Raw genomic sequence first — 27291 nt, 5'->3', positions numbered from 1 at the left:
TAATGTCTGTCTAATTTAAATCTACTCTCAGTTTTACAACCATTCCCCCCTCTCCCTATCTCTGCCTGTCCTTATAAAATATCATGGTTTGAAAACGTCTCCTTTGCCCACCACTGGAAAAGTGTTTTTGTTTGCAAATGCTATGGCAATTGTTGCTTCATTTAAGGACATTACAACATCTTTAAACACACAAAACTTGCAGAAAGTAATATACCACAGCTGGCTTTTGACTCTTAAGAATACATGCAAAGTCTGGGTTTGCTTTTGGGTCTCCCAGTGGCTGGGATATCAGAATCTCACCATTCTACTACACTATACTTGTACTTGCTCTTTTGTTGATCTACTAGTTCAAAATTCTACCTTTTTTTTTAAAAGAAGAGCCTTAAAAGACCTTGATGGGAAAAATTTCTAAACCTTTTTAACCCACCAATCTCTGAAATTTTTTCTTTTTCCATACATAAATGAATAAAGGAGATGTCATTTTGCAATTAAAAACTGTTCACACTTAAAATCTGTAATTTTCTTTAACAAATATCTTTACCTTTTCATCCCCTTGTTCAGGAACGTGCCAAAACCAACATTTTGCTCTTTCACACCCACGTAAAGTCATGAAATATAATCTGCAATATTTACGAGGCAATTCAATCATCTCAAGCATCTGCTGGACTGAATGAGAAACCTAAAATACAACAAAACCAAAACCAAGCAGAAATAAAACCAACATACAATATTTTTTGAAACCAAACGTTATTTTTTTAATGAAAAATTTCAAAATACCTACAAATTATGAACAAAAGGAAAAAATTTAATATCATCTACAATTAAACTTCTGAAACAAGCCTCCACTCTGTTCTGAAACAACTCTCCTCTGTATCAGCAGCATTTCAAAGCAGACCAGGATCCATCCTTTCTCATGCCATTAGAGTATCTAACACACACACACACAAAAAATCTGTCTTGAAGACCACAGACAGAATGCAAGGACTGCTAAGTGAGACAATGAGTAAAGAGAAGGAAGAAAGGTGACAAACTCCTGCATATCTCTGGATAACAGTTTCAGAATTGTAGGGCATCTATTTCCTGTACTGTTTTTCAGCCATTTTTTCAGCCATTATGGCCAGAATAATGGATAATTCAGCCTGTCTTAAAACGTGTGAAACCTTGTCTGCTTTTCAGTCCTTAAAAATATAAAGCAAAAAGGATTATTTGGTTTTGCTTAAGATGGAAATAGAAATCAGCAAAGCTCTACTGTGAATAGCTGTCCTCTCATCTTTGATTTTGTTCTTAGAAACTGTATTTAGTCTGTGACAACATCTTCAGTGGCATGAAAACAAAAACATGCACAGATCAATAATTTCTGACTAGATACACAGAGAATTGTCTGAATAGCTAACAAAATTAGTGCCAGATGATCAGAAATCATTAAGGCTTTAAGAACTCACAACAGCATTTTTTTCTGTCCTCAATGGCTCAAAATCTCCATCGTTTTGCAATGGCAGTAAGGGACTTTGTCCTGAAAACCTGTAATCTATAAATTAGGATAAGGGCAGTAAGTGGATCATGTAATAAAATGAGTCATACTGAAACCACTCTCATTTATCTTATTTTCCTTTATATTTCCAGTTCAAGTCACAGCAATGATTAATGAAAATGTAATTTATACAATCTAAAGCCAGTAATTCAAGTTACAGTTTGTTAATTATAAAACTGAGACTTCACACAAACTTCAAGACTAAGCACATTTAAATTAAAAACTTCACTACTTTATCCAAGGTTTCTAGTCTAACTTACAGAGATATGAAGAGGAATAAAAATATCCAGAAGTCTTCATTTCAAAAGGAAAAAAACCCAGCACTTTATCAGTAATCTTTGTATTACCACATCCCTAACCATAAACTGAAACTATTTTTCCAGAAGTGAAACAAAACTTTTCATGTGTTTTAAGCATAAAGTACAGCATAAAGCTTAAGACCAGTGTTAAGTCACTGGTTTCTTAACCAAGAAATTTGGTTTTAGAACTTCAAGTATTATTGTTAACAGATTTTTTTTCCCTGAAAAAAGTGTATAATGTTAATGGAAGATTAAAGTTCAAATATTCAAGTGTATCTAAAGAGAAAGAAAAGCTTTTGACTGCTTTGCTTTTTAGGGTTTCCATCTGGTCCAGAGACTTGCACTAGGTACATAGTTCTTTATCTCCCTGTCTTTCTAAATAGACAGGACTCTCAAGGGATAGGAAGGAGAAATATAATGTACAACAATTAAATATCTAACTGTTAGATACCGTCACAGGTGCATAATTTTGTGCAGAGATGATGGGCAATTTGGTAAATCCAGGCTTGGGTAAGTTCAGTGACAGGAAAAATACTGAAGGGTCGATCAACCTCTAGATGCAGAAAAGTGGCACTGACAGCTTGAGCTCCCAAGTCTTTCCTCCAGATACCTCCCATTCCCACAGCATGGATTTGCTTGACTGCATGACAAACTTAAAGGGGAGGGGACCAGGAGCTAAAGTAAAATAGCTAATCCTGCCTGCACGGTTCTGGAGGGGAAAAAAACCAGACTGTTTTGCCCTCTCCTAGAACAGAAACTTTTGCTTTTTCAACAATTTCAAATAATTTTAAGAAGGTTTAGGACTCTTCAGAAGGCCAAAGACATGGGAAATTTCAAACTCCTGTAGTTTAGAGACATATTTCACAGTTGCTTTTTATAGCATTTCTTTCTCTTCCAGAAAATATTGTTCATTGACATAATGATTAAATTGTTCTACAAGCTCAGACTGGCAGTGTAATTTGAAACTAAGCAAGAACCTCTGCCATGGATCTCAAATGAGGAAATCCATGTTCATAAACTTCTATATTAATTACTAATTCTAAAAACATTAATTTCCAAAACGGCTGTTGAAAAGAAACAGAAAACACTATCTATCTGTAAGTAATCCCTGATTTTCTCAGCCTTGTATGCCAAGTAAAACTAAGCATTTATGTAAGGCTAAATATCAAGAGTTACTTGCAGAGAAAAAAAGAATGAAGCTTTGACCACTGTTCTGTTACATGATAAATTCTCTAGTGGCTGACACCTAAGGGGTACCTATCCCAGCTGAGACAGATAGTAGGTCAAAATGAGATACTGTTTTTTAAATCCAAATAGTTTCCTTGATACAATCTAGAGACTGGCTGACAAACAGCTGAATTGGTGTAAACAAGAAAGTTCTGACCTTTGGCAAAGTGGGAAAATCCCTTAGCCATGGTTCACTAACAGATAATCAAACAAGAAAACCCAGAGTCATGTTTCTGATCACAAAGAAAAGCAAGTTATTTGCCAATGACTTGGCTCAAACACAATGTGTCAAAATACTAATATGCAGGCACTTACATGTATCTGATAACCATAAATACCAAGATAGAATAATTGCTATCTGATCCCACCAAATAGGATTCTGCTAAAAAAACAAACCCAGCCCAAAAAACCCCACTAACCTATCATGAGTGATTACATTTTTGGTTGTGTATGCAAACTAAAAAGTTTTCAGGAATTGAAGAAATTCCTTAAGATTTTATAGGTAAATAAAACACATTCAAAACCAAATTCTGCAGGGTTTACCAATACAGCATACAATACCATTTTTCTGGGGATTCATCACTGTAGCTTCATTGAGGCCTTTTACTTTTGGGGCATGCAATGGCAATCCTGACAGCAATTCACAATTCATAAGATCTTTGTATTTATAGTCACTGTTGAGTATAAAAACAAAACAATGTTTAGCTAAATTAAGCAGGTGCTTTCCCATATGCTAAAAACCTAAAATGGGGACTAGGTGTATAAAAAATTAAGAATGTAAAACCTGTAAACCTGCTGCTAATTTTAAATAGCTACCAGTCATACCAACTTTACTTTCATTACTCCCATTACCTATTCCAGTATGATTATGATCTTTGCTGAGATAATTCTGTCCTGAAGTGTAACTGTATGGAATTCAGTAACTAAGTAGAAAAGACACCTGTGAACCACTTTAATTTTTTTCACCATGCTGACAGGCAGGACTGAGATGATTTCTGTCAACTCTAAAGAAATATCTATTTTTCAGTAGCCTGTTATGTAGTATCTGCCAGTGTAATCCACAAAACTTTGAATGACATTTGATGAGCCAACTGTTTTATTTCCTAATACCTGTCTCTACACATCAGATTTATGTGATTTCAAAGGGAACTCCAATAAAGAGTGTTCTGCCCTTAACTATTCCCAAATATGTACATTCTAGGTAACTACAAAAATGTGATGGTTTCCAAAATAAGATTCAAATATTGCTAGCAAGAGTTCTCTTTCTTACTTGTAAATAAAGCCACAGGAAAAAATAGCACCCTTTCATGAGATCTTCTTCCTTTCAACTAAGAATCATAGTTCAGTACAAAAAAAATTTCATCCCACCTGCTGTTTGGAGACAGAAACAGACTTGCTATCCCCTATGAGAGGCCCATTCTAGCTATTTAATGGATAGCTCTCATTAAATCTCATTTAATGGATTCTAGCTCTCATGGATAGGGTAACTGAAATCTTTCCTAAGTTGCACACTGTTTTTAATACAGTTTGAAATAAAAATGCTATGGCAGAGAAGAATAAATACTAATGTACCCAAATTCTTCAAAATCTGTATTTTTATTCTAGCCAATGTACTGGTCTCAGGAGTGAAAAAATAACCTGCAGCTCTAGTTACTTAGAATTTTGAAGTACCCATGTAGATTTTTTTAATGCTCCCTTCAGATGACAGCCTCAGATCTGACAACAGAATTGTAAGCTTCTGTGAAATTTCTGTGAGGGTAACAATTTCAGCGCACTTTTTAATCTGTGTGCTGATTTTCAGCTGCACTGTTTAATCTAGACATGAAACTACACATTTTTCCCAGGCACTGTAAACTATATAGCTCTAACAAATTTCTTTTTTTAAAAGCATCACCAGAACTGGAGTTTGCTAAACAGGTACAGTTACTATGTTTTCTTCTAGATAAAACTTTGTGATGGTAACATTTTTGAGTAAAATGACAGGAAATAGTTTTGACTCCAAATGAAGGAATAAATGCCTCTTCCCTAATAGCAGAGTGCTGCATTTCAACTGAGGAAGCAAAGTAATGCAGCATCACTTGCACAAACATATTTTATCCAGCATAATCTACTTATTCTACAGCATAACTAACTATTTATTCTACTCAGATAAATTTAAATGGATATTTTACCAGAAAGAGGAGCTTGAAGCTCTCTAGTGTATTAATGAAATGATGTAAAATTCTCCATTTAATAGGCTTCTGGTATACTTCAGATGTCACTGGTGCTGGCAAAAAGCAATACCCTCTTCTATGGCAGTTAAGGTTTTTTTTATGATTGTGAAAATAACTGAAATATCTGTTATCTCTCTTCTCATTACTTAAGTATTCCGTCAGTTATACATAGTTTTTCTAGAAAGTCTTACTCTGCTTAATTCTTGGGTTGATGTTGAATGGAAGTTTTACTCTGACACTGTCAGTCATACAAACAATTAACACTGCAAGAACAGCTTGAAACTAGCACTACAGTAAAGCTTGTGATTAACTCCACATGCCATGTTTTCAAGCACCTTTTTCTACTGCTGCTCAAATATTTGTCAGAGTAAATTTTAGTTAGATCTTTCAATTCTTACACCAGTTTAGGAAGTCCCAAAAGGCAGAAAAGAAAGCTGAAAGTTTACTTGATTTTTATTTTTAAAGTTCTGATAAGTACTATTGTGGCTGAAAGTGTATTTTATGCTATACCCACATTGAGATGCCAAGGTGAGACACTGGCATGCAGGAAGACACACACACCTCATCACCTACCAGAAGACCAAGTAATTTCTAATGTCCTGTCAGGATAAGGATATACTTGTCTTGTACTTTGCACAGTGAAATCATATTATTTAAACATAATTATTTTCTTTATCCCATAGTCACAGTAACACAGAAAAACTGAATTAAAATGCTGAGTGTTTCAGTAATAACATCACATGTGTTCAGTAACTGGTGAACATCAGGACACAGTACACATACCTTTTTTCAGCTCCACCTTTTTTTTCTTGTTCAACATCAGGCACTCCATCAGCAAAACTGAACTGTGAAGATATTTAAAATATACTTTCAGATACAGCAAATCACTACTAAGCCTGTTACACTTTACATACTTAAAACTGCCAGTGATCATTGACAGGTGTGATAATAGTCTTGACTGTAGAGACTAATGTAGTTAATCTTACACTGTCTTTTCAAATGGACACACTGCTATTATAATCTGTGACCTCTACAACAGTGATTTTTAATTGGGAAAAAGGTGACAAAATAATCTTCATTTCTCTTGGCTCCCACCAGCAATTTTAAAACTCACTGCCAAATTTTAACTGCACCTGACAGATGTGTAGAAACCCACAAATGACATTATACTGAGTGTAATGTATTGAGGAAAAATCCAAAGCTTTTGCTCAGCTGTGCACCATGGTGCAGAGACAGAAAATCACCACAGATAAGAAGAAAAAATAAAGCACCTAACATATTTATGGGTTAGAATCTAAAAGGACTGATCTAGAATAAAGTCAAAGAATGCTGGCTTTGTTTTGTCCATTATTCATGAAGTAATTTAAACTTCACAATTTACAGCAGCTGAAGAATGGAAGAGATGGATATGCTCTTATTGGATTTGCAAACCTCGTTTTATGAGTGCCACAAATACTGTTACGAGTTTTCTCTACGCTTAGTTTTTGTCCTTCTCACACCATTATTACTTAGAAAAGTCTTCAAAAAACCAAAATCCAAAAATCACCCAAAATAGTACTAGTGTATTTGCTACAAGTATCCTGCCATTCCACTCCCTCACAAGGTCTGAACAGTTTCTATCCACATCCATTTCAGACTGTAGCATGTATTTTGCAGATTAACTTTGCTTGAGGCTTGGGTGGCATTAGTTGTACATATTTACTGTTGTCCGACACAGCACAGAAAAGCAAAACCAACAGGACACTGATTTTACAAAGCCACAATACTATGAAGGAGACCAACTGGGACTGACCTGGCAATACTGCAACAAGTACTTTGTAGTATCTGACAGACTCTCCTGTCCTAGGAAGTGAAGGAACAAACTGTCGCTGTTCACTTTATCAATCAGATGTTACCAGCCACAGTTCCATTTGCTGAATAAAATGTTTCTATTCTGCTTTTAAGTAATGATTTAACCAGGGAAAATTATTCCCTACTGTTTGATTACCTTATCAATTACTCATCACTTTTTAGCCATGTGAATTTTACACTTTAACTTACCCAAGATAAAATTACTATCCACCCTTGCAGTGGAAAACAGTAAAGGCTACCCAGCAGCTATGTCTAAGTGGCAGTGAGATGTAAATTCCAATCCATTATCAAAGTAAATAATATGAAACTTTCAAGTGTTAAAAGACCTAGACCCATTATCTAGGCAAAGGAGGACTGGGAGTAGAAAGGTCAGATAAAGTCAGTGAGCAAGAAAATGGCTTAATGTTCCCTGTGAACTTCCAGAAAGTCAGTATGTTTAATGTAATGGCCTTTCTGTCCAAGTAATGAGCCCTAGAATGATCCTCCTTGGATGCATGATGGCTGTGCAGCCTCCCAGCTTTCCAACACCACCCCATCCATTTCAGACTGTGTGATGAGGAGCATTTAACACCAGCTTAGGAATGTTATGCAAAAATGGCATGTATGCACACCTAAGTACTCTTAGGTGTTTGCTGGGACACCGATTTTCAAGAACTGATAATATGGAATTACTGTAACAAATAATGTAACAATATTTAGTTGAATTCCACATTTGAAGAGGAATTGTTAGTGATGAGTTAAAAAAACATATTCTGTCAAGCAGAACTTGCATTGTCAATAGCACAGCAATATATGAAACACTAATATTCTTTCTACTACAGGAAATTAAAAAAATGTTGCTGATAAAACAGATTTAGTAATTAGAATTATCCAATTACACAGACTATAATTTCTTAAGCTCTTTAGTGACAGAAAGCATGATTTCTCACTACCTTTTCATCCATGTCGTAACTCTTCAGAAGTTCATCTAGGTCGTTCAGTTGTGCATCTTCAAGAAACTCCCCAATAACACCTCCCAAAGGGCTGCTTCCCCTGGAGGAGTTCCGAGTCTTAATATCTGTAGCTGAAAATGTAATCACATTACTTTATGTACATCCCATGCTACAAGAAAACAAAGCTTTTATTTCCTAAATATTACAAAGCCTTAATACCAGTGACATTTAAGAACTCCTTGGACTTCCTAAATGTAAAATTTGTACGTAAAATTATTTTGCCTTTAAAGCATGAACCACTTCAAATAAGTATTGAACTGAAATGGCAATTAAAATTCTATCCAAGCTGTATGGTCTGTAGTAGTCCCTGTAGAACAGTAAAACAGGCTTATTTATATAATATTGAATTCAATATTTTAGAAATAAATTCAGTTAAGCTTTGCTATTAAAACACAGCCAAAAATATGTTAATTTGCTAAGCAAATAAAGACAGTCTTCACTGGAGTAAGGGATAAGCTAATTGCAATGGCATGATGCAGGCCTGAACTAAATACAGACAGCTCTGAGAAACTCCAAATTCCTGTGGTACAGTGAACTTGGTAAGAATTCAGCATCAGGAAATTTCAGCACCTACTGCAGATACCACAGGAAATGAAGAGAACATCTGACTGCAGCTTTCTGAAGCAGCTGGTTATGTCCAACAGAAGAGCACTGCCTAGAAAAGCAATTCACTGCTTCACTGAATCACATGAATGAATTTCAACTGTGCTGTGCTGTCCAGATACAGGAAGAAAAAAATCAAATTATTATTGGACAGGTTTTTATCTTAGTCACCGGTCTGGTCACCAGATCAAGATACATCTGTGTGAAGACAATGTATGTAAGACTTCCACTTGGAAGATCAAGAGGGTTGATGTCACCCAGAATACCTTAAAACTGTTGTATTTGTTGTCCTCCTTAGACTGTGAAGCCACTGAGACAAGCAGCCATGACCTCAGGACATAACAAAAGACACCAAAGCAGTATCCTAGTACTTACCATCTCACTACCATCCCATCAACTAACAGAACTCCCTGTCTAAAGTAGCACAGACACCAAAAAATAAAACCCAACACAACCCAAAACCCCAGTACTACCAACGAATACAACAGAGATGATGTTTGTACTATTACAAAATACATCCATTTTATATACAGCAGGAAACAAACTGCTGTTAAGTACTTTTTTCTCTTGATTAAACATTCAAAAATCTCCAAATCTTACCTTTTAGCACCCAATCACAGGAATTTTCAGTATCATTCAACATTCCAGATTCCTCTACGGTGATGTGTCTGTTTTGAACAAAAATTGTATTTTAAATTTCCATCTTGCACAAAAGTGGAATTAATCTAACCAGTTACATAAAATTAATGTTCTCAGTAACACCTATGGACAGTATCCTTACTTACAACACAGTTAGAAAACTGTTCTTAACTTTCTCCTTTGGCTTTCTTATGTCCATCCATATAGACAGGCACCTAAAAATGTTAAGCTAAATCAAGGCATTTCAAATTCCAAAATTTGTCAGCAAAATCTCAGCATCTCACTTTACCTTTGCCTGAAATACTGTGGAAGGAAATAGATCTCTGTAAAGCAGTTTATGGAAATACTGTGCTAATGAGCCAATTCATCAGTTTCTACAAAATGTGATTTGTAGCAATTTTATATTCAACACAATTTGCATAACAATGGTATCAAAGAATAATAGAAAAAACCCAAACAACATTTGCTCATAGAAAGATACTTACTTCACCTATTATAAAGATAAGGTGGGGGGAAAAAATTCCCCTTAGAAAAGCTCAGAAGGTAAAAATACTATTACAATATATTGTAGAGAGGGTATAAAACATCAAAATCCTAGATTCTGGAAGCTCCTGTCATTCTGGTGAATGACACTAGTAAAATAGAAGAATGAAAATTCAGAGCAACCTAGTGGAAATGAGAAAGTTCCCCAGTATGCATAATTCAGAACTATACAAGTATTCACACACAGGTATCTGTGCATATACACAAGACATAATAAGAAGCAGAGTTCAGCAAGTTATAAGTTTGCAGAGACATGCAGGATTTTTATTAGAGGCAGGTTATCTGTAGTTTTATTTCCTCCCTTCCCCAATGCAAAGTTTGAGTGATTTTGCCCACCACAACTGACTTTTTTTTTTTTCCTGTAAAATTGTAGTGTAGACAGTTCCAGAAAGATGTCATCTTCATAAACAGTGCTTAAAACTAAAAATAATTAGCAGTGTTAAAAAAGTAAAATCTTCATGTTCAGGTCAAAAGCCTCTTCCAAATCTTTACCAGATTCTGCTAATTGTATGGTGTGAAATAGTTACAGAAGCAATTAATAAGATCTTGTAAAGAAGGTGTCTAACACACATACAGCAGACTACATTTATTACAGTGCTTGGCATTTGCCCACCAGGCTGACAAATGCAGGAGTGCTGACAGACCAGAAGCCAACACATTTTAAGAGCTCTAGAAATTGAGACAGGCTAGACCATGTCTGAATGTGAGATGCTCTTGCATGCTGATGATGACCAAGTTTAAACAGATTTCTCTTTACAGCACAAGTTACACAAACTGCAGCATTCAGTTTACTATTCTGCATATGAAAAATGAATTCAAGTTTAGGCTTTTCATTCAAAAAGGAGAACAGTAGCACAGAAGTCTCGTAAGAGCAAGAGCACCTTTCAAAGGTATCCACTGAACCTCCTAGCTCTGCTGGGATGAGAAGACATACCAGATGCCACTTAGTGAGTTAAACATCTAGATTCCCTTCATGAGAGGAAAGAAACACCTCAGATGATTTGATTCAGAAACCTGCACTGTCACTGAGTCACCTAGGGTAAGCAACAGAAAACAGTGAACAGAAGTATGCATGAAAACTGAGTCTTGCTGCCCCATTCAGGCTGCAGGTCCAGAATCCTTTCCTGATGACTCGCAACTAACGCCTGGAAGTGACCAGCACTCTCTTTTCCTAAAATGAAATCACCAGAGGAGTAACCAGCCCTATTTATCCTGAAGGTCAGAGCATGCTAACAGAATCACACCTCAAGACATACACATACAGAGCTTTTTCTGAATTTTCCTGGATTAAGAAACAGGATCTCCTTGCCCTTCTTTAAATCTACTTGTTCAGACAAATCAGCTCTGAGCACATGCACATTACACTACAGTAGTTAAGAAACTGTAAGTCAGAAACATGTCTAGAAAGGTTACATGCTTCTTTGGTTACTGGGTGCTTTGTCATTTTACTTAAAAAAACCAAACCTCTCAATTTTGGACTGTTGAAACCAGTATGTTCTACTTTTGAAGGACATGTGCTCTTGTTATCTGAAATCAGGATGCCAAAAATTAGTATCCTTGAATTTTCAGAACTAAAAGAAAAACTCTTGCTTTTAAGGTCACAAACATTCACAAATGAAAAGTGTCATTGGCTAAATACATCTTGGTGTTTAAGTTCAAAGCTCAAACCAGGACACTGCACAGTAATAGTTACACATCTGCAGTGGCTAATAGTTGCCACTGAACACTTGCCAGTTACTCATCAACCTGGTACATCCTTCACACAGTTTCAGTGCTTTGGTTTCACAATGAAACTTGGATAATTATTACTTCATTCTAGCAACTGTCATTTTGACAAGCTGTTAGATCTCTGATTTTTTTGGTTGGAACACAAGCTAAGGCACCAATGTTTCCTGTACAACTAAAATGTAAATGCTGTTAAACACGTAAGTAACACTCAACACATTTTAAAAAGCTTTTCAACAACCCAGCTATACTTTCAAAATAACTCGCTCCTAGCAAAAATAAAAAGTTCTTACTGTTCTGTACCAATGCCAGACTAAAATACCAGCACACAAGAATATACTGAAGCCTATCCCCATGCATATGTGCACTAGAGCAGTATTAGTAAAGATCCAGATCCTTTCTGTCATCATCTGCCTTTTATTAAACTGAAGGGAAATAACAAAGGCTATGTATTGATATAGTTAAAGAAAACAACCACAATTTGCAGCCACTAAGTAGAACAGCATTGCTGTTCTACTAAAATCACCAGTTAGACTCATCTAGAGTGTAATGGCTAACATTAACCAGAAGTTAAAAAAAAACCCATGCATATAAACTGATGTAAGTTAGAGATGGTTTGTGTTAGTGCAGTCCTGGCTCACTGTTGTAACTGGACAGATTGAAGTGTCATTACAAACTAATATTGCAACAAGGGAAAACTGGGTATGCATAAAAGAAGCCAAACAAGAAAACATATACAATTCTCTAGAATACCTCTTAATGAAAAAAAAAAAAAGGGACATTAACAGAAATAATATATTTTTTAGAATATGGAGGATGTAATTCTGCCAGCATAATCACTTTTTTTGGTTGGCCAAACAATGTTGGAGTCCCAGTTTTTTTCTGCTTGACACTAAAAAAAAAACCCAAACAAACAGTATGAACTGACCATTCTTAATACTAACTAGTGATATCATAAGCTACCTGATAACAGTGTGGTGAAGTCTATTGTCTTGTTTTAACATTCTCGTATTCAGTTCATTAATATGTTCCTACCTATTGCCAACTATGATTAATCACCATCTAATGATCCTGGCATCAAATTATGGAAGGTAAAACGAAAAAACAATTTACTCATTTAGCAAACTAAGATGAAACTCGAAGAACTAAGAACTGCATTTTTATTTGCCTTGGCTGATAGGAAGCAAATTTGGATGATACCAGGAAGAAATCTGAAATATGACATAAAGTTCAGTTTTCATGGATGTGAAAACATTACTCTTAGTGTCATTACAAATTAAAGGAAATTATTGTCCTCCCTAAAAAACCAAGATCTAATAAAAATTTGTTATTATTTATATAAATAGCAAACTTTATGTAAAGAAAGGGCTCAGAAGTTCTGGTCTTCCATTTTGTGTAACAGCTCAGCTTTCTGGACAAGCCAGCTGGAAACCTTCCTCATTACCTTGAGGTAGCACACAGCCAATGCTCATTCTGCTATACAGTGTAGGTAAGACACAATATACACTCTACAGAAAATGATACTAATTCTAATAAATTTGCTGTGATACAGCCTATGCATGTCTGAAGAAGTTGGATGCTCCTACAAAGACCTGATCTGTTCTTCAGAGGCTTGTTTTGGCTGAAGTTTTATCCTATTAACATCCAAAAGTTTCATATTCTTATGTCTAAACTGCTGTTAAAATACATTCCTTTCTTCTTTTTCCTTGTTTGTTTTAATGAAGGGGAAAGGAAAAGAAAAGCAATGAGTAAAAAAAAAAAAAACCAAAACCCAAACAAACCAGTTGTAAGATGGTATAATGCTGGAAATAACTAAAACATTATTTAAAATAAGGAGAAGGATGACACCTGGAAGGAGCAGAGCAAGAAAACTAAAACACGGAAAAAAAATCTTGTACTATTTATACATAAACTTTATGTTTTTACTTTGTAAGATGAAAAATGTAAGCTTAAAACTCATTTATCAAACACAAGTCTCAAAGCTTAGAGAGAGAACAGACTACACAATTGCTGAGTTCATCTGTCTCATGAAGGACTACTCTTTTACAAAAATCTGTTCCTACCTTAAAGTTCTCTTATACCTTCAGTGACTTGTATCATAATTTCAAAATCTGGAATAAGATTAATGCCTAATACTTTACACCAGGAACTTCCTGAATGAAGATGCAGGATCATGAACTTTAGTGTGTTAACCAAATTAGAGATTTGAAAACTCTTCACATGTCTGGAGACAGGAGAAAAGCAGAGAAGTAGAGTGGCAGAATGGAATACTACTGTAGGGTCAACCATTTACTCACACAGATTCAGCAAAAGAATATGCTACACCTAGAAAGTAAAAAATATTTAAGTATTATACCACCTTAGAACTAAAGAACTACCCTGACATTTCAAATCAAGTTGGGTATTTAAAAATGTTCTTATTAATAAATAACATTACTCTTAATTAGCTCTGTTTATACTTTTATATTTCACACCACTTGGTCAAACCTAATTCTTTAGGATAACATTTTGTTTTGGTTTAGAGTTTATCCTACTTCTTATGAAGAACAAGTAAATTTATTTGCATTCAGAATACTGTCATTTCTCAACCAAATTTTGATGCTTGAAATCAACCTAGAAATTAGTAAAATTCTGTAAGGAAGCCTGACCACTACAACCAAAGTATACTAATATGAGAACAAAGGAATTTGGATTACTACAATAAAAGCAACGATAAGCATACCTAAAATGATCATCTACTGAGTTGCTATTTTTTGAGATACCAGGATACTCAGGCTTAAGATCCTCCTTTTCTTCTTTAATGCAGACACTAGTACAGGACACCTTCACAGGACTGTTGCTACAGTCTGCAATTGCAAGCTCCTCTTCCTTAGTAGTTCCAAAAAGGTCAGGGTCATCCTGAATCACATCAATGATAAGCACATCATCTTCATAAGCTTCAAGAATATCTGGAAAACTCTGACTTTTGTGTTGTGAAAGATTCTCTCTTGATTTGCTATCACCATTTATTTCTACAGCAACAGGACAGTCAACTGCATTCCAAGAATGATCAGGAAAGTTAGATTTTAGTACACATTCAGTACTTGGGACATCAGCCAAAGGTGACTCCAGCTGTCCACCAAAAAAAGGATGCGGATATAAAGAAAAATTTTCAGGGTGCACAGACAACTCATTGAGGTTTTCAGAGCCATCATGCTCAAAGTCCTTACTGTTTATCTCATCTACTTTTTTCTTCATGGAAGCTGTAGATGTAGCATCACTCATGACAGGAAGAGGCTGTTTGGCAGAATTTACCAAAGTCTCTTTACCTGCTTTCTGGTTCCTTGAAACACCACTGCTGTCAAGAAGCTCTAATGGACCACAGTTTTTTCTTTCAAATGAATGGACAGATTCAAATTTCCTGGATTCAGGTTTGTTTCTGCATAAAGGAATTTTGAATTTTGTCAGGTTTCCAGTATTTACTACTTTCTTTGGCTTTAAATCCAAAACTACCTGGTTGACTACTTCCGGTTTATGGCTTAAGTTTAGTCTGGCTTTGTTATCTGTAGATTTACCATTCGGGGCTGCCACAGAGAGATTTCTTTTTGTCATAGCTCCTTTATTTTTATCTTTTTGTTTTGTTGTAAAAGTCAAGGTTGTTTTAACTTCTTGGACATCCTCATGGGTAAAAGCCATGACACTTCTGTCCTTACTAACTTGTGATTCCACGATGTCATTGCTCATTCTCAAATTCTCATAAATATCCATGGGAGATGATTCTGTTGTTTTAACTGAAGTAAGACATTCAGTATTTGGATCCACTATTTTATGTGTAGATTCTTTGTTAACTTCTGCCGATGACATTTGCAAATCCAGCTGTATCAAATTCTCAGTCACAGCACTGTTTCCTACAGCTTTAACATTGCTTTTATCAGAAGATTCCTCAAGGGCAGCCTTTAGAAGTCTTTTTGCTTCTGAGATGGACCCATGATTTTTAGGAACCCACTCAGAAGTCCTGGCACAAGATTCTAAAGGCCAAACATTTTTACCAGTCATAGGTACTGTTCTTTGACAGGTAAACTGATGCAAATTCTTATTATCTTTCTTCAGTTTTCTTTCTATCTTGCTTTTGCAACAATTAGAAACACCATGGACCTCAGCTAGCTCTTTCAGGCTACCAGAGGCAGCAGAACAATGTGCATTTTCTCCTTTGGCTATAACCGAGAGCTCAGCTGTCTTCTCAAAGCCATCTTCAAATGCAAGTAATTTGGTACTGTTCTTTCTCCAGACTGATGGATTTTGTGATTCAGGAGTAGTTTTTCCCACATGAAGACCTGATGTATGATCACATGAAGCTGCTGAGGTAATTTCTTTATGATTTAGTCCTAAAACTGCACAGGAGCTTGACACAGCAGCTGCAGTTTCTGTTCGTAACTCACACTCACAACATTCATTAGCCACGCCTGTGGAAATATTCTGAACTGATGATTTCTCAGTGATTTTCTTCTTTTTTCTAGGCTTTCTACCATTATTCCACCTTTCCCCCCTTAAGCACTTACTATTTTCAGTCTGGCAGCATGAAAAACACCCTTCTGGAGTTTTTTCCTTAGTAACCAATACACCACCTTTTATGGGTGATGTCCCATTTTGCATTCTGCTAGTGCTGCAATTCGTATCACTCTGTTCTACAGCCCCATCAGGTAAAACATGCATTCTTTTATCATGGGCTATATGGAAGAGCCCACCTAATTTGTAGCTGCTGGTAGCTCCACTAGCTGAAGACTCTACTAACTTATTGATGTGACTACAGGCCTCTAATCTCACAAATGGGTTCTTTCCTGCTGCACAGAGCAAGCCATTACAATGGTCTAGGGTGTTTCTGCCATGTTCAGAATCCCATGATGCAGATGATACATCTATCACTTCTTCAGCTGTGGTCACACTAAAACTTTCCAAGCAACTAATTTGGTCTGTTGTGGGTTTCCAGCTTGTATAATGCACACCAGATTCTTTTGTTACAGAATGGTCCAGAAAGCTCCTGCTTTTAGTACCACCTAATTTAGAAACCAGAGGAGATCTAGAGTAGTGAGGTTCCTTTTCCTTGGGATCTTCTGGACTATTATAATTTGTCTTAAGCTTCTTCACAGCCTGTGTCCCAATGTCTTGCTCAATTGTGTTCTGCTTTTCATCTGCTGATTAAAAAAAGTGTCATTAAATAATACACTTAGGCAGAAAGACTCTCCTATTGCAGTATTTTATAAAGACAACAAAAACCATGCACAGCTACTAAAGAACACAACACTGTGTAAGACAAACATTTCCATAAACTTTTATGTTCTTCTATGTTTTTTTAATGAGCACAACTCGAAGAAATGATGTTTTGTATTCAGAAAATGCAAAGATGAACAGAAGGTGACAAAGGGACACTGGAGGTTGTATACTTAAAACATAGGGGGAAACCAAGTTAGAGCAAGTCTGGCAAGAAAATACAGCTGCTGTTTGCATACTTAGCCTTAAAACAGATTTTCTGTAATAGGAAATCCTGTTTATAGGAATACAGTGATTTATTTCAGCTGTATAGCCCAACCAAAGGCATCGGACTGTTCCAAGAAGATCCAGGAAAACTGGAAAACTTTCATTTTTACTAAGCTCTACTTCTAATTTAAGAACAAACACAGATTATGTAAAAATACCTGTGTATCAGAAAATTTAGACTGGAGAATGGACTCAAGCATATCCTAACAGATTATTGGTGTTTCTTATATATTAGTTTTCAAAGTAAGATATAAATTTAATACCTCAGGTTTTCAGAATATGGTTTCTAGATGAAATATCAATTAATAATACTATACAGCAAATATTTGTCATTTTAATGTACTCACTTTGAAAGTAAAAAGAGTGTCTTTTTAGACAATCGCCCTAGGAAAAAAAAAGACTTTCAAAACTCCTTTCAAAAGTGTGCCAGTTTGATACAATACTCTCTTAAAGACCAAAATAAAATCTTTGCTTCTATGTCTTTCAGAATTTTGCAGAAAATAGCAACCAAAAAGCAAAACGTTCTAAACCAACATCTGCAAAGGCAAACACCAAAACAAGAGTGTAATATATATTCAAAACCAATCAAGTAATGTAGAAATGATTCAAGCATTTACTATCTTTTATTTTGGTTTTGATGAAACCAGTGCCTCCCTTCTGTCTTCTGTATGACATTCTACTGATAAATGAACAGATTGGTTTTGAGGGGGAAAAAATACAAATTCTTATTCGGGACTTGTTGCTGCTGCTATCTGTTCCTCCCTCCACCACCAAAGAGATTATCTGGTCTTCTCTCCTTTGGGCTAAAGAAATGCTTTTATCCTTCAAGAAAAGTCTGTCTTCTTCCTAAGTATGCCTTCCTCTAAGACTGGTATTTACAATACAGTAAATCAGACCCTAGCTCTTATCTCTACACTTCTTAAGCTGTTAGCAGCCACACACTAGGAGTCACTTTGAGAAAGGGTACAAGCCACTCTTTCCTGCCCCCATGACTTTGTCCCATACAGACAAAATTATCTCCTTTCACTTTTTTAATGTGGTCTTACTGCAGCTTCCTTGTCCTGGGCAGCTGTACTTGAAGAAGCACAAGTACTTACCACTTTCCCCCATGCTGTCTGCTCCTTTCTGAGAGTCTGCACTCTGCTGCTCTTCTTCCATGCAGCTCTCTTTCATCTCTCCTCTGGCTGCTGGCTGTTCTAGGGCAGTTACACCCTGCATCTGCTGAGACACCAATGTGTTTCTGTTCCTCTTCCTCAGTTTCACAGCTCCTTTTTCAGACTCTGGACACTGTGTATGCAGACCTAGCAAGGCAGATCTACTCCTCTCTATGGGATACTGACATTTCCGTTTTCTGAAAGATGTCCTGCCTTTCTTTCTCAAGCATCTCTTTCCTTTTTCCTGTGTCCCTGGCTTTCTCGATCCAATTGAAGAACACTCATCCACCAATATCTCCAAGGTACCTGCTTCCTCCTGAGGTTTTGGCTCAGACAAGGATTCCTGAGAATTCTCCAGACTGTTCTTAAGATCTGGGATTTGCATCTCCAGTATCATTAAGGAGTCAAAGCTTTGCATTTCAGTGCTGCATGTGCCCTTACTGGGTTGCAGCACCTCTGGTTCTGGCAAAAAGCAAACACCATATTTCTCTGTGCCCTGAATTTCCTCCTTTGAGGATGGGATTTGTAGTTTTATTTCCATAGAGGAGTATTTGCCTTTTTCTCCTGAGCTCCCCGGACTCTCCTGAAAACCTGAGAGGTTCAGTCCTTCTGAGCCATGTTCTTTCCTCTCAATCCCCGCAATGAATTTATCTTGCAAGGTAGTTCCTGAGAAAATCAGCTCTTGACCTTGTCCCACCCCTGTCCTTACGGTCTCTTCCCAGCATGCTGCTACAGCCGTGGCTGCTACCTGCCAATCTTCACATACAGCAGTGTCCGCAAGTGGCAGAGATAAACCCTTCCTTCTTCTGGAAGCCTTCCTGAACGTTTTAGTTTTCCCTGGGAGTCTCTGGCTACTCTCACCTTTCTCCTTCTGCATGGGCACAAGAGGAGCAAATTGCTTACAGGAAACGCTGGAGAGCTGTGGAGGTTGCAGACAGGAAGATAAGGGCTGCTCAGGATTTCTGTTTGGTGCCAGATGAGGACTTTGCTTGGCTACCCACTTTTTCTCACTGTCTGTTACCACTTTCCCTGAGCTAAACTGCAGCATCACAGGAGCCTAGGGACACAAACAAACCCCCACAAACCCCCCTTATCAGTACATCTTTAACAGCATCCCAGCCAGCCCATCGCCCAAGGCCGGCACAGACCCGGACAGGAGGGGAGCACAACCTCTCCCAGGCCCAGACTTCACCCAGCCTGGCAGAAAGCCCAGGCCTCCGGGGGAAGGCCCACGGCCCCCTGTGACCCCTCACCGCGCAGAGGGCCGGAGGAAGCAGCCCCACACCTCCTGCGCCCCCAGGGCCGCGCCGCGGCCGCCCCCACCACGCAGCTCGCCGCCTCCCGCACCACCCCCGCAGCCGGGGCAGCTGCCCCAGCCAACCCCCGCGTCTCCCTCCTTCTCCTCTCGCCCTCTCTGTCCTTCACCGATCCGTCCTTCGACGCTTCGCCGAAGCCACGCCGACGCCGCCCGAATAGGAGAGGCGGGGCGGGTAATGGCGGCGCGGACGGCGCAGGCGCAGAGCGGGAGGGGGCTGAAGGCGGTCGGGGGCTGAAGGCGGTCGGGGGCTGAAGGCGGTCGGGGGCACAAGGCGGTCGGGGGCACGGCCAGTCAGGGGCAGGAGGGAGAGGGTGGAGTTGCTGGTAGGACTTCGTCTGCTCTTCTTTGATCAAGAGTGCGGTCTCTGGAGCAGAAGCTCCCGTCCTGCGAAGGGGATGAGTACAGAGGCGGTAAAGGATGCGGCTCCGGGCCGTGTTTGGTTTTCGGCCTTCGTGCTCCGTGGCGCAGCGCCTGCGGGGGGGAGAGGCTGCCAGGCCCGGCCACGGCTGCAGCCGCGGACTCAGGGGCCACCTGAGGTACCCAGGGTCGTGTGTGGAACTACCAAACCCTGCGAAACACCAAACAAATAAAACCTAAACAAAACAAAACCAGCCCACCACAAAACCAAAAATACAACCCAAAACCCTCAAACAGGCCGCCCAGTGCACCATTTTTTTTCATGCATTTCATCCACCATCTGCCTCTTCTCATCTACACCACTTCAGAGGCTCCCCGAAATGGAGGTGGGATAATGCTTGTTTCCATAACCATGGCTTACATAAACTTTCTATTTCAAATAACACAGTTTCTCAGGTGTGGAGGTAGGAAACAAACAGCACAAGTAGAGTATGTAGTCAGAAAACAGCCAGAGTTGGTGTTGGGACATTATATGTGGTCATGGTTGCAACATAAATGAAGCACAAAGCTTCAATACCACTCCCTGGGTGATAATGTGAACACGTACAAGCTGGCTTACAGAATCAATGTTGAACAAAGATTGAATCTAAATGGCAAATGCTATGAAACTCATAAATTAGTCAGCTCAGTAAGGTGATACTTTAATGTGAAGAATGCAATCAGCAATGGCTGGTGTCTGTGTCCTACAACCAGTGCCTATCTGTTTGCAGGTGGTCTCTGAGGGATGAAGTACTGAATTCATTTCACCCTGACTTAGTGCTTGGCAGTGTTCAGATTTCATACATTTTACTCGGGGATCTGTGCGCAGAAATAAAGCTTTTCTAGCTTTCTAGAAGCGCAGTACTGTGGATGTAAGAGCAGTTGAGGACTGAAGGAATATTTTACCAATTGATGTCCCCTCACTTTGTGACTTTAACTCATGTTATTCTTTGTTTCATCATCCATAGGTAGACATAATACATCACTGTCCAAATAAAGACAGAGAACACTGGATTTTCAACAAAAGCTCTTCATAGATGTGGAAAGAGCAGGCAATCTGGGAAGTTAGTAACTTTCTTTTGCTTATCATCATCTTAGATTGCATTTACATGCCTAAGTACAACAAAAACATCATTGAATGGCTAACTAAAGCTAATCAAATCAGAAAATACAGATATCTTAGGCAGTTTCTTCCCCAGTTCAGTACTGTGCTTCAGATCCTTGGGACAGAAAAGACAATAAAAAAGGAGTTAACTGCACAGCATTTATCATCATCAGTGTTCTGCAAGGCTAGTATTACATAAAACATTCAGCTCTGGCCAAATCTAACCTTCAACAGTTCAAACATAACCTTCTCCAGAGTGAAACATAGTCTTTTAAGTTTGATAGCAAAACAAGAAAGAATAAGATATGCTGAAAAACAGTAGTGAAGGAAATCTGGAAGAACAGCATATCTTAACTGCTCTCCAGCACAATTTGAAGACTTGAGTATCTAGTCAGTTATTTACAATGATGAGAATTCAGACCAGATTTTTACAAAATTAATAAAAATGTACTTGAAATTAATATTAATTAAAGACATTCTTCATGGAAGTCCTTTGATAATGAGCTAGAGCCCCAGAAAGCACATTTTAAAGCAGCTGTTGATTATATTTAAAAACAGATTGCATTCAGCTTACAACACTGCTAAAAAGAGGTAGTATAAACATTGTCTTGCAAAGTGAATCAATTTAACTGTGTTTAAAAAATACTTGAAATAATAGAGAATTTTTCTATATAGGCATACTCTTTCAAAGAAATATGCTGTCAAGTGTTTAATAAGCAGGTTACTAAAGTGGAAATAACCTTAAAAATTCATATAAATAATTTAAGAGGAAAAAGAAGTTAATTTCACATTCCAATGACATTTGAAATAGTAATACTACAAGGAAATGTTTAAAATTTATTTTTTAATTATTTCTTGTTTGGAATAATGGTAAATGGTTGTTTCTCTTGAGTTTTGTAAATCTTATATCTCAATGCCAAATGTAAAGATTAGAATTTTTTAACTAATTCAACTTTTCTTGATCTGTTGTTTTGTTTCACTGGTTTCTTGTTCTTCCTAGAGACCTAAACACAGTAATAGAAATATGAGGTACAGTGTCTGAAAGTAAAAAGGGAACCATGTAGCCAAACCCCTTTTTTTTTTGTTTGTTTTTGGTGGGCTTTTTTGTTTTGTTTTGTTTTGTTTGTTTGTTTTTGTTTGTTTGTTTGTTTGTTTTTTGTTTTTTTTGTTTTTTTCCAGAATAACCAGTAAATTCAGAGATTCCTGGCAATTTCCAAGAGGGGAAAAAAGAACTTGTGACTATATTTTGTGAATTCTGTGAGATTGTTATTGTTTTCCTCTCTCAGAGGAGTAAGTGTGTGCTCTTAGGCCTCCAACTAATGTAGTTTACTAGTGTGGGAAAATTGCAGCTGCAGATCACCCAGTGATACATTTGAGTAGTCTTTCAAAAGTTTTTTAAGGATTGACATTTATGAACACATAATCCAGCTACATAGGTGAGCAAATCATATAAATTTTTTACCAGGCTGTATTTTAGACTTTGCTAATACACTCACCTAGCAACAGGAATTATTTTCTTTTCTGTCTAGAGAACTGAAAAGAATTAACTTGAAAATGAATTGTGCTTTTTGTGAGGCAATGTGAAAAATATCCCCCTGGGCCACTTCTTTTTGCACTGCTTATACCTTCATGCTTGGCTGAGGGATAGATTTGTTACCTTAGTGGAAAGAGTTTGGCTGTGCTATAGTAGCTGAGACTGAACTCTGAGGAATACACATAGTCTGTTCCTAAAAGGAACCAAATTAATCCCTAAGTAATAAAACCAAAATGACAGAGGCAAGAGTTCTAGTTGAGTGTGTCCAAGAAAGTATCCTTTGATAGCCCCAAGGATTTATTTACTAACAGTTCTGAGCTATTGTTTTTGCAAAGGTAACACCCAAAGATAGTAAATGTAGATATGATTTTTAAGTAACTTCTTTATCCCCTGCCATCTATTCAAATACATGGGTGTTTGGAAACAGTTTTTGCTTAACTGTGAAACCAAGGAATCTTGGAATCTCAAGCCATTCCTCTAAATTTGCCTTTGCTTTTCCATTCCCAGGCACTTAATGCTGGAGCCACCTTTGACATGGCACCTAATGGGAATCATGCTCACTGCCCTTGCTAGGCTTAAGTTAAAAAATAGGCATTGGACTCATGTCCTTTGTAAGCTCAGCTGCATAGGTGTTGATCCAGCCTACACTAACAGCTGACACAGTGAACTCCATTAGACAAGGGCCTCACTGGGTGCCTCAGTGGAAGTCTGTGATCTGTTTTGTGAAGTAGCTGAGTGGTTACACTACCTGGCATCATGATGGCAGACTTAAGTAAATCCAGTGAGAAGCTGGATCTTTCAACCTTCATTTTGGTGTCTGTTTTTATTAAAGAGCTGTGCAGGGTAGATGAAAGGAACTTCATTTTCCTCCAGTTTAAAATGAGACATTGGAGGAAAAAGGACAGCTGGTGTATTTCATAATGAACCATCTGGCATTTCTTGGTAGATCCTCTGATTCCTAATTTACTACTGAATTGTGACAGCATGAAAATCAAAATTATTGATTGTGTGGAATCAGTGTTTCCCTCTGGCATATTTTGTGCTCCTTCAGCTTCTGTCCAAGAATAGTCATAGGAGGGATAAGGACCTCTCAGTCTAAGCTTTGAAAAGCTTGAAAGTAACTTTTCTTCTTTTTTTGTTTTTGTTTGTTTTTTTTAATCATCATGCTGCTTGACATTTATTCTGGAAGACTGACTTTCCAGATGATCACATCTGATCTGAACATTACAGAAAGTGGCACTAATCAGTTTTAAGGTTCCACGAGGGAACTCCTGCATTGGGTTCATATTCTGCTTTATTCCCTTTCATTTTTGGCTCTTTTTTAAACTTTCACTGCTAAAAGTTTAAGAAATAAACTATCTGGATTGTTGGAATTTGAGATTAAAAAATACAGATGTAGTAGAGGACTAACTAGTCAAATAAGAGACTACACATTCAGTCTTAATTTATTCTAAAATTCTCAGAATAAAGGAATCTAGGTGGTACATAACCATGTACCTACCTACTATCTAGTCCTGTACACTGGACCTGCTATTAGAATCAACTTCTTTTAGTGTTTGGATGAAAAAGATGTTGGACTTTTGAGTAAAGCATCTGCACATCAGCAAGTACATGACACCTCCAGCTTGCTGCCAAAAATGATTATGAAATGTGATTTCTACATGAGAAAATTAAAATAAAAAGGAAAAGAGGAATGGAAATAGAGTAAATCAGAGATAGGGAAAGCATACAGTTGGAAATGGTAGGGGTGTGATAAGGTATAGACAGAACATAATAAAACAGTAGATAGTACTAGATAGAAAATCAAACAAAAAATGTCCAGTTGCTTCAGAAGATCACCTTTAAAAAAGGAAGGGAGAGGTCTAGACAAAACAGAGTAATGGGCAATTTCTCTATGGTTCAGACTGACTGAAGAAATGGTGGAGGATCATCTTCAGCAGTACTGCGAGGCAAAGTAAAAGAGAGACTTAAACTTTGAAAGGTGACAGTGATCAGTCACAAAGTAGGATCCAAATCTGACACCTAATTACCCTTGTGGCTGGGCAATGAACAGTGACTGGCTCCTAGGCTCCATTTCTTGTCCTATGGTCATCCATTAAGGGGTTACATCTCTGCCTTCTTAACAGAGTCAAGGTGGCTGACAAAGTGTGGAGCCTCAGAATAGCTCGCTGAATCTCTCCTTATTTGGGTGTTTTATCCATAAGAATAAGATCATTTTCCATCCTCTAATATATTATATAGTTTGTATACATAGTTTTGAACCTGAGGAGTGTATTTGCAGTTAGTGTATGTTTTCAGAATTTGAATGTAATTCAAATTCAGATGTAGAAAATGTCTGCTGTTAACTTTGGTTTGGTTTTTTTTTTTTGAGACAGTATTAAATGAAAGCACCTTTTACAGTTGATGGAGCATGGTTTCAGCCATCCTGACTGTATTGAGCAATGGACTGGTTATAAAGCTTTCCCCAACTGAAGCAGCATAAAACTGTTCTAAAACACATGCTGACTTTATTACTGAACATTCTCCCACTGGCATATCCAGATAATGTATGGGGAGAGCTGTGTAAAAGTTGACATTATTGGTTCATGTGTGCAACAAATTGTTGCCTGGGGAAGCAGAGAAGAGACCACAGATTTACCTACTTTTGCATTCATCTGCTTATTTCCTCACAGGTAATTAATTACACTATTTGAAAACATCAGAGAATTATCTTCAGGTAAACCAGGCACATCCTAGGCACTGTAGTGAGAATTTTAGATAAAATTAATTGACGTTAAGTAAAAGCAAGGCACCTATTCAGCAGGGAGTTGCACCCAGCCAACTAAATTCTTTAGGTAATATCATCAGTTAACATCATTTGCATGTCTTCATACTTTGATGAGCTGAGAGGCTGAACCATAACCTTTAAGTAGAACCTCAGCTATTTGAATTCTGCATTTAAAATCTAAATAATCCTTGCCTGTATGCTCTACTGCTTAAATAGCATTTGGGGACAGATGATTTATTTTTCATCTCGTCACCAAGATAAATGTTTTCTAATCCGCAAGAGGACTGTGTGTTTGTGATTGCCCAGGTTCCATACTGTGTTAAATACTGGAGTGTCCACTGTTCTGCTTGGCTGTAATCTGGTGAGTCAGACTGAGCATGTTAGTAATTAAGGAAAGTTATTTCTGGAGTCAATGTCTCACAAGCAGCAGTCCTGTGACTGCAGAGGGCTGATCAGAATGACTCTATACCTGTCAGGCGTAGAGAAATATGTAATTACTGAAGGAATTAGATGTTTCTCTGTTAAAGGAGGAATTGTTTGCTGGACTGCCCTGCAGCTTTACCACTTGCTAGAGCAATTCCTTTGATGCTAAATAAAAAAACCTCCCTCCTTTAATTATACAATACAGCAGTTCTGAAACCCCGTCATGAGACTGCACTCTAGGCTTTCTGCATCCGATTACTACTATTACTATTACTATTAGTATTACTATCACTATCATTGTCACTATTACTATTACATAGGTAGAATCCTAAAGTGAGTAATTATATTCCTGGTTCTGAGATCAGTCAGCTGAGGATAGGTGTATATATCTAGTGGCTTCATCTTTTTTCATGAAGACTTTCTGACCAGAGATTTTACATGGATCGTTTAAATATTTTAAAAACTTTATTTTCACTGCCTATTTGGCATGTTACTCAACATGAGAATTGCACTACTTTGCATTAATTGCTTACAGAGCTACTGGTTATAAGCTTTTGAACAGGGGTGCAGGCAGCACTTGCCATCAGGGGACATCTTACTTATGAGAAGACCTGCTGAAGGGGAGCAAGCTTACATGGGAATTGCACTTGCTAGGAGAGCATCGTGACCAGAGGCTCTAAATGTTCTTCCTGAGGATTTCCTAGAGTTGGAGCACTCAAGCTAGCAGCTGCAAAGAAGTATTAAACCATATGTGGATTAATTTATTTCCATACATGATGTATCTGAATGATTTTTCAGGTTTTTTCCAATGATTGAACCTATTCCTTGGCCTATGTGAATTTACAACAAAATCGCATTTGTATATAGTTTGTGTTGTGTAATAGAACTATAAATAAATGTAAATAAACAGTACCTTTGTTTACATTAAAATATATCAGTTGCTCTTGTAAATATGTAGTTATTTATCTTTGCAGCCTACCTTTGAGTTTCCTGTTCTGTTTTGAACCTTAAAAAGGGCCAGGTAATAATTTGTATTCATTTTGCATGCTTAATAGTCTGAAAAGAGACAAGTGAAATTAGTCATTTGCCTTATGTGAGCTAAGAAAGATGCCTCCAGGTACTCATGTGATCAGGGCTAGGCAAGTGCTGTACTGAAACCTCTGCCTGTGGTGCAGGATACACTTGGTACCTTGTATTTTTACCATCCCTTAATATTTACACTTCATCTCCAGGTTGTGATTTATCCTATAAATCTACCTTGTGGTCTTCCTGAAGGGGAAGTTATCTGTTGTCTGGCCATTGAGGAAATTAGAAGATATAACCAAAGACAAATAATTATACATAATCGGGAATATGTTTTGACATTTTTGAATGGCATCTTTACTTTGGTGTAGTTCTGTGAATAGAATATGTTCCCTTACTTTATAGGCTGTATTTATTAAAACAGAAATGAATTA

At 37.5% G+C, this 27291-nt stretch overlaps 1 protein-coding gene and 1 long non-coding RNA gene across 2 annotated transcripts in view; one reads left to right on the top strand and one right to left on the bottom strand.

Annotated features, from left to right (window-relative positions):
* Positions 1–19250, bottom strand: part of TOPAZ1 (testis and ovary specific TOPAZ 1) — a 37066-nt gene extending 17816 nt beyond the window's left edge. The window contains exons 1-8 of the mRNA XM_071735423.1: positions 18235–19250; positions 14346–16791; positions 9317–9384; positions 8054–8184; positions 6054–6115; positions 3619–3731; positions 1443–1528; positions 542–679 (exon numbers count right to left, since the gene is read on the bottom strand). Of these exons, the coding sequence (XP_071591524.1) occupies positions 542–679; positions 1443–1528; positions 3619–3731; positions 6054–6115; positions 8054–8184; positions 9317–9384; positions 14346–16791; positions 18235–19168 (3978 nt within the window). The 5' untranslated portion in view covers positions 19169–19250. The remainder of the gene's footprint in view (positions 1–541; positions 680–1442; positions 1529–3618; positions 3732–6053; positions 6116–8053; positions 8185–9316; positions 9385–14345; positions 16792–18234) is intronic.
* Positions 19251–22292: 3042 nt separating this feature from the next.
* On the top strand, positions 22293–26785 carry LOC139793692 (uncharacterized). The gene is made up of 3 exons (XR_011724722.1): positions 22293–22400; positions 23834–23924; positions 26370–26785. It is a non-coding gene; the product is annotated as an uncharacterized lncRNA (long non-coding RNA).
* Positions 26786–27291: the final 506 nt, after the last annotated feature.

The sequence above is a fragment of the Heliangelus exortis genome, chromosome 2 (genome assembly GCF_036169615.1).
Source record: "Heliangelus exortis chromosome 2, bHelExo1.hap1, whole genome shotgun sequence".
NCBI lineage: Eukaryota > Metazoa > Chordata > Aves > Apodiformes > Trochilidae > Heliangelus > Heliangelus exortis.
This window is presented reverse-complemented; position numbering and strand designations above follow the sequence as displayed.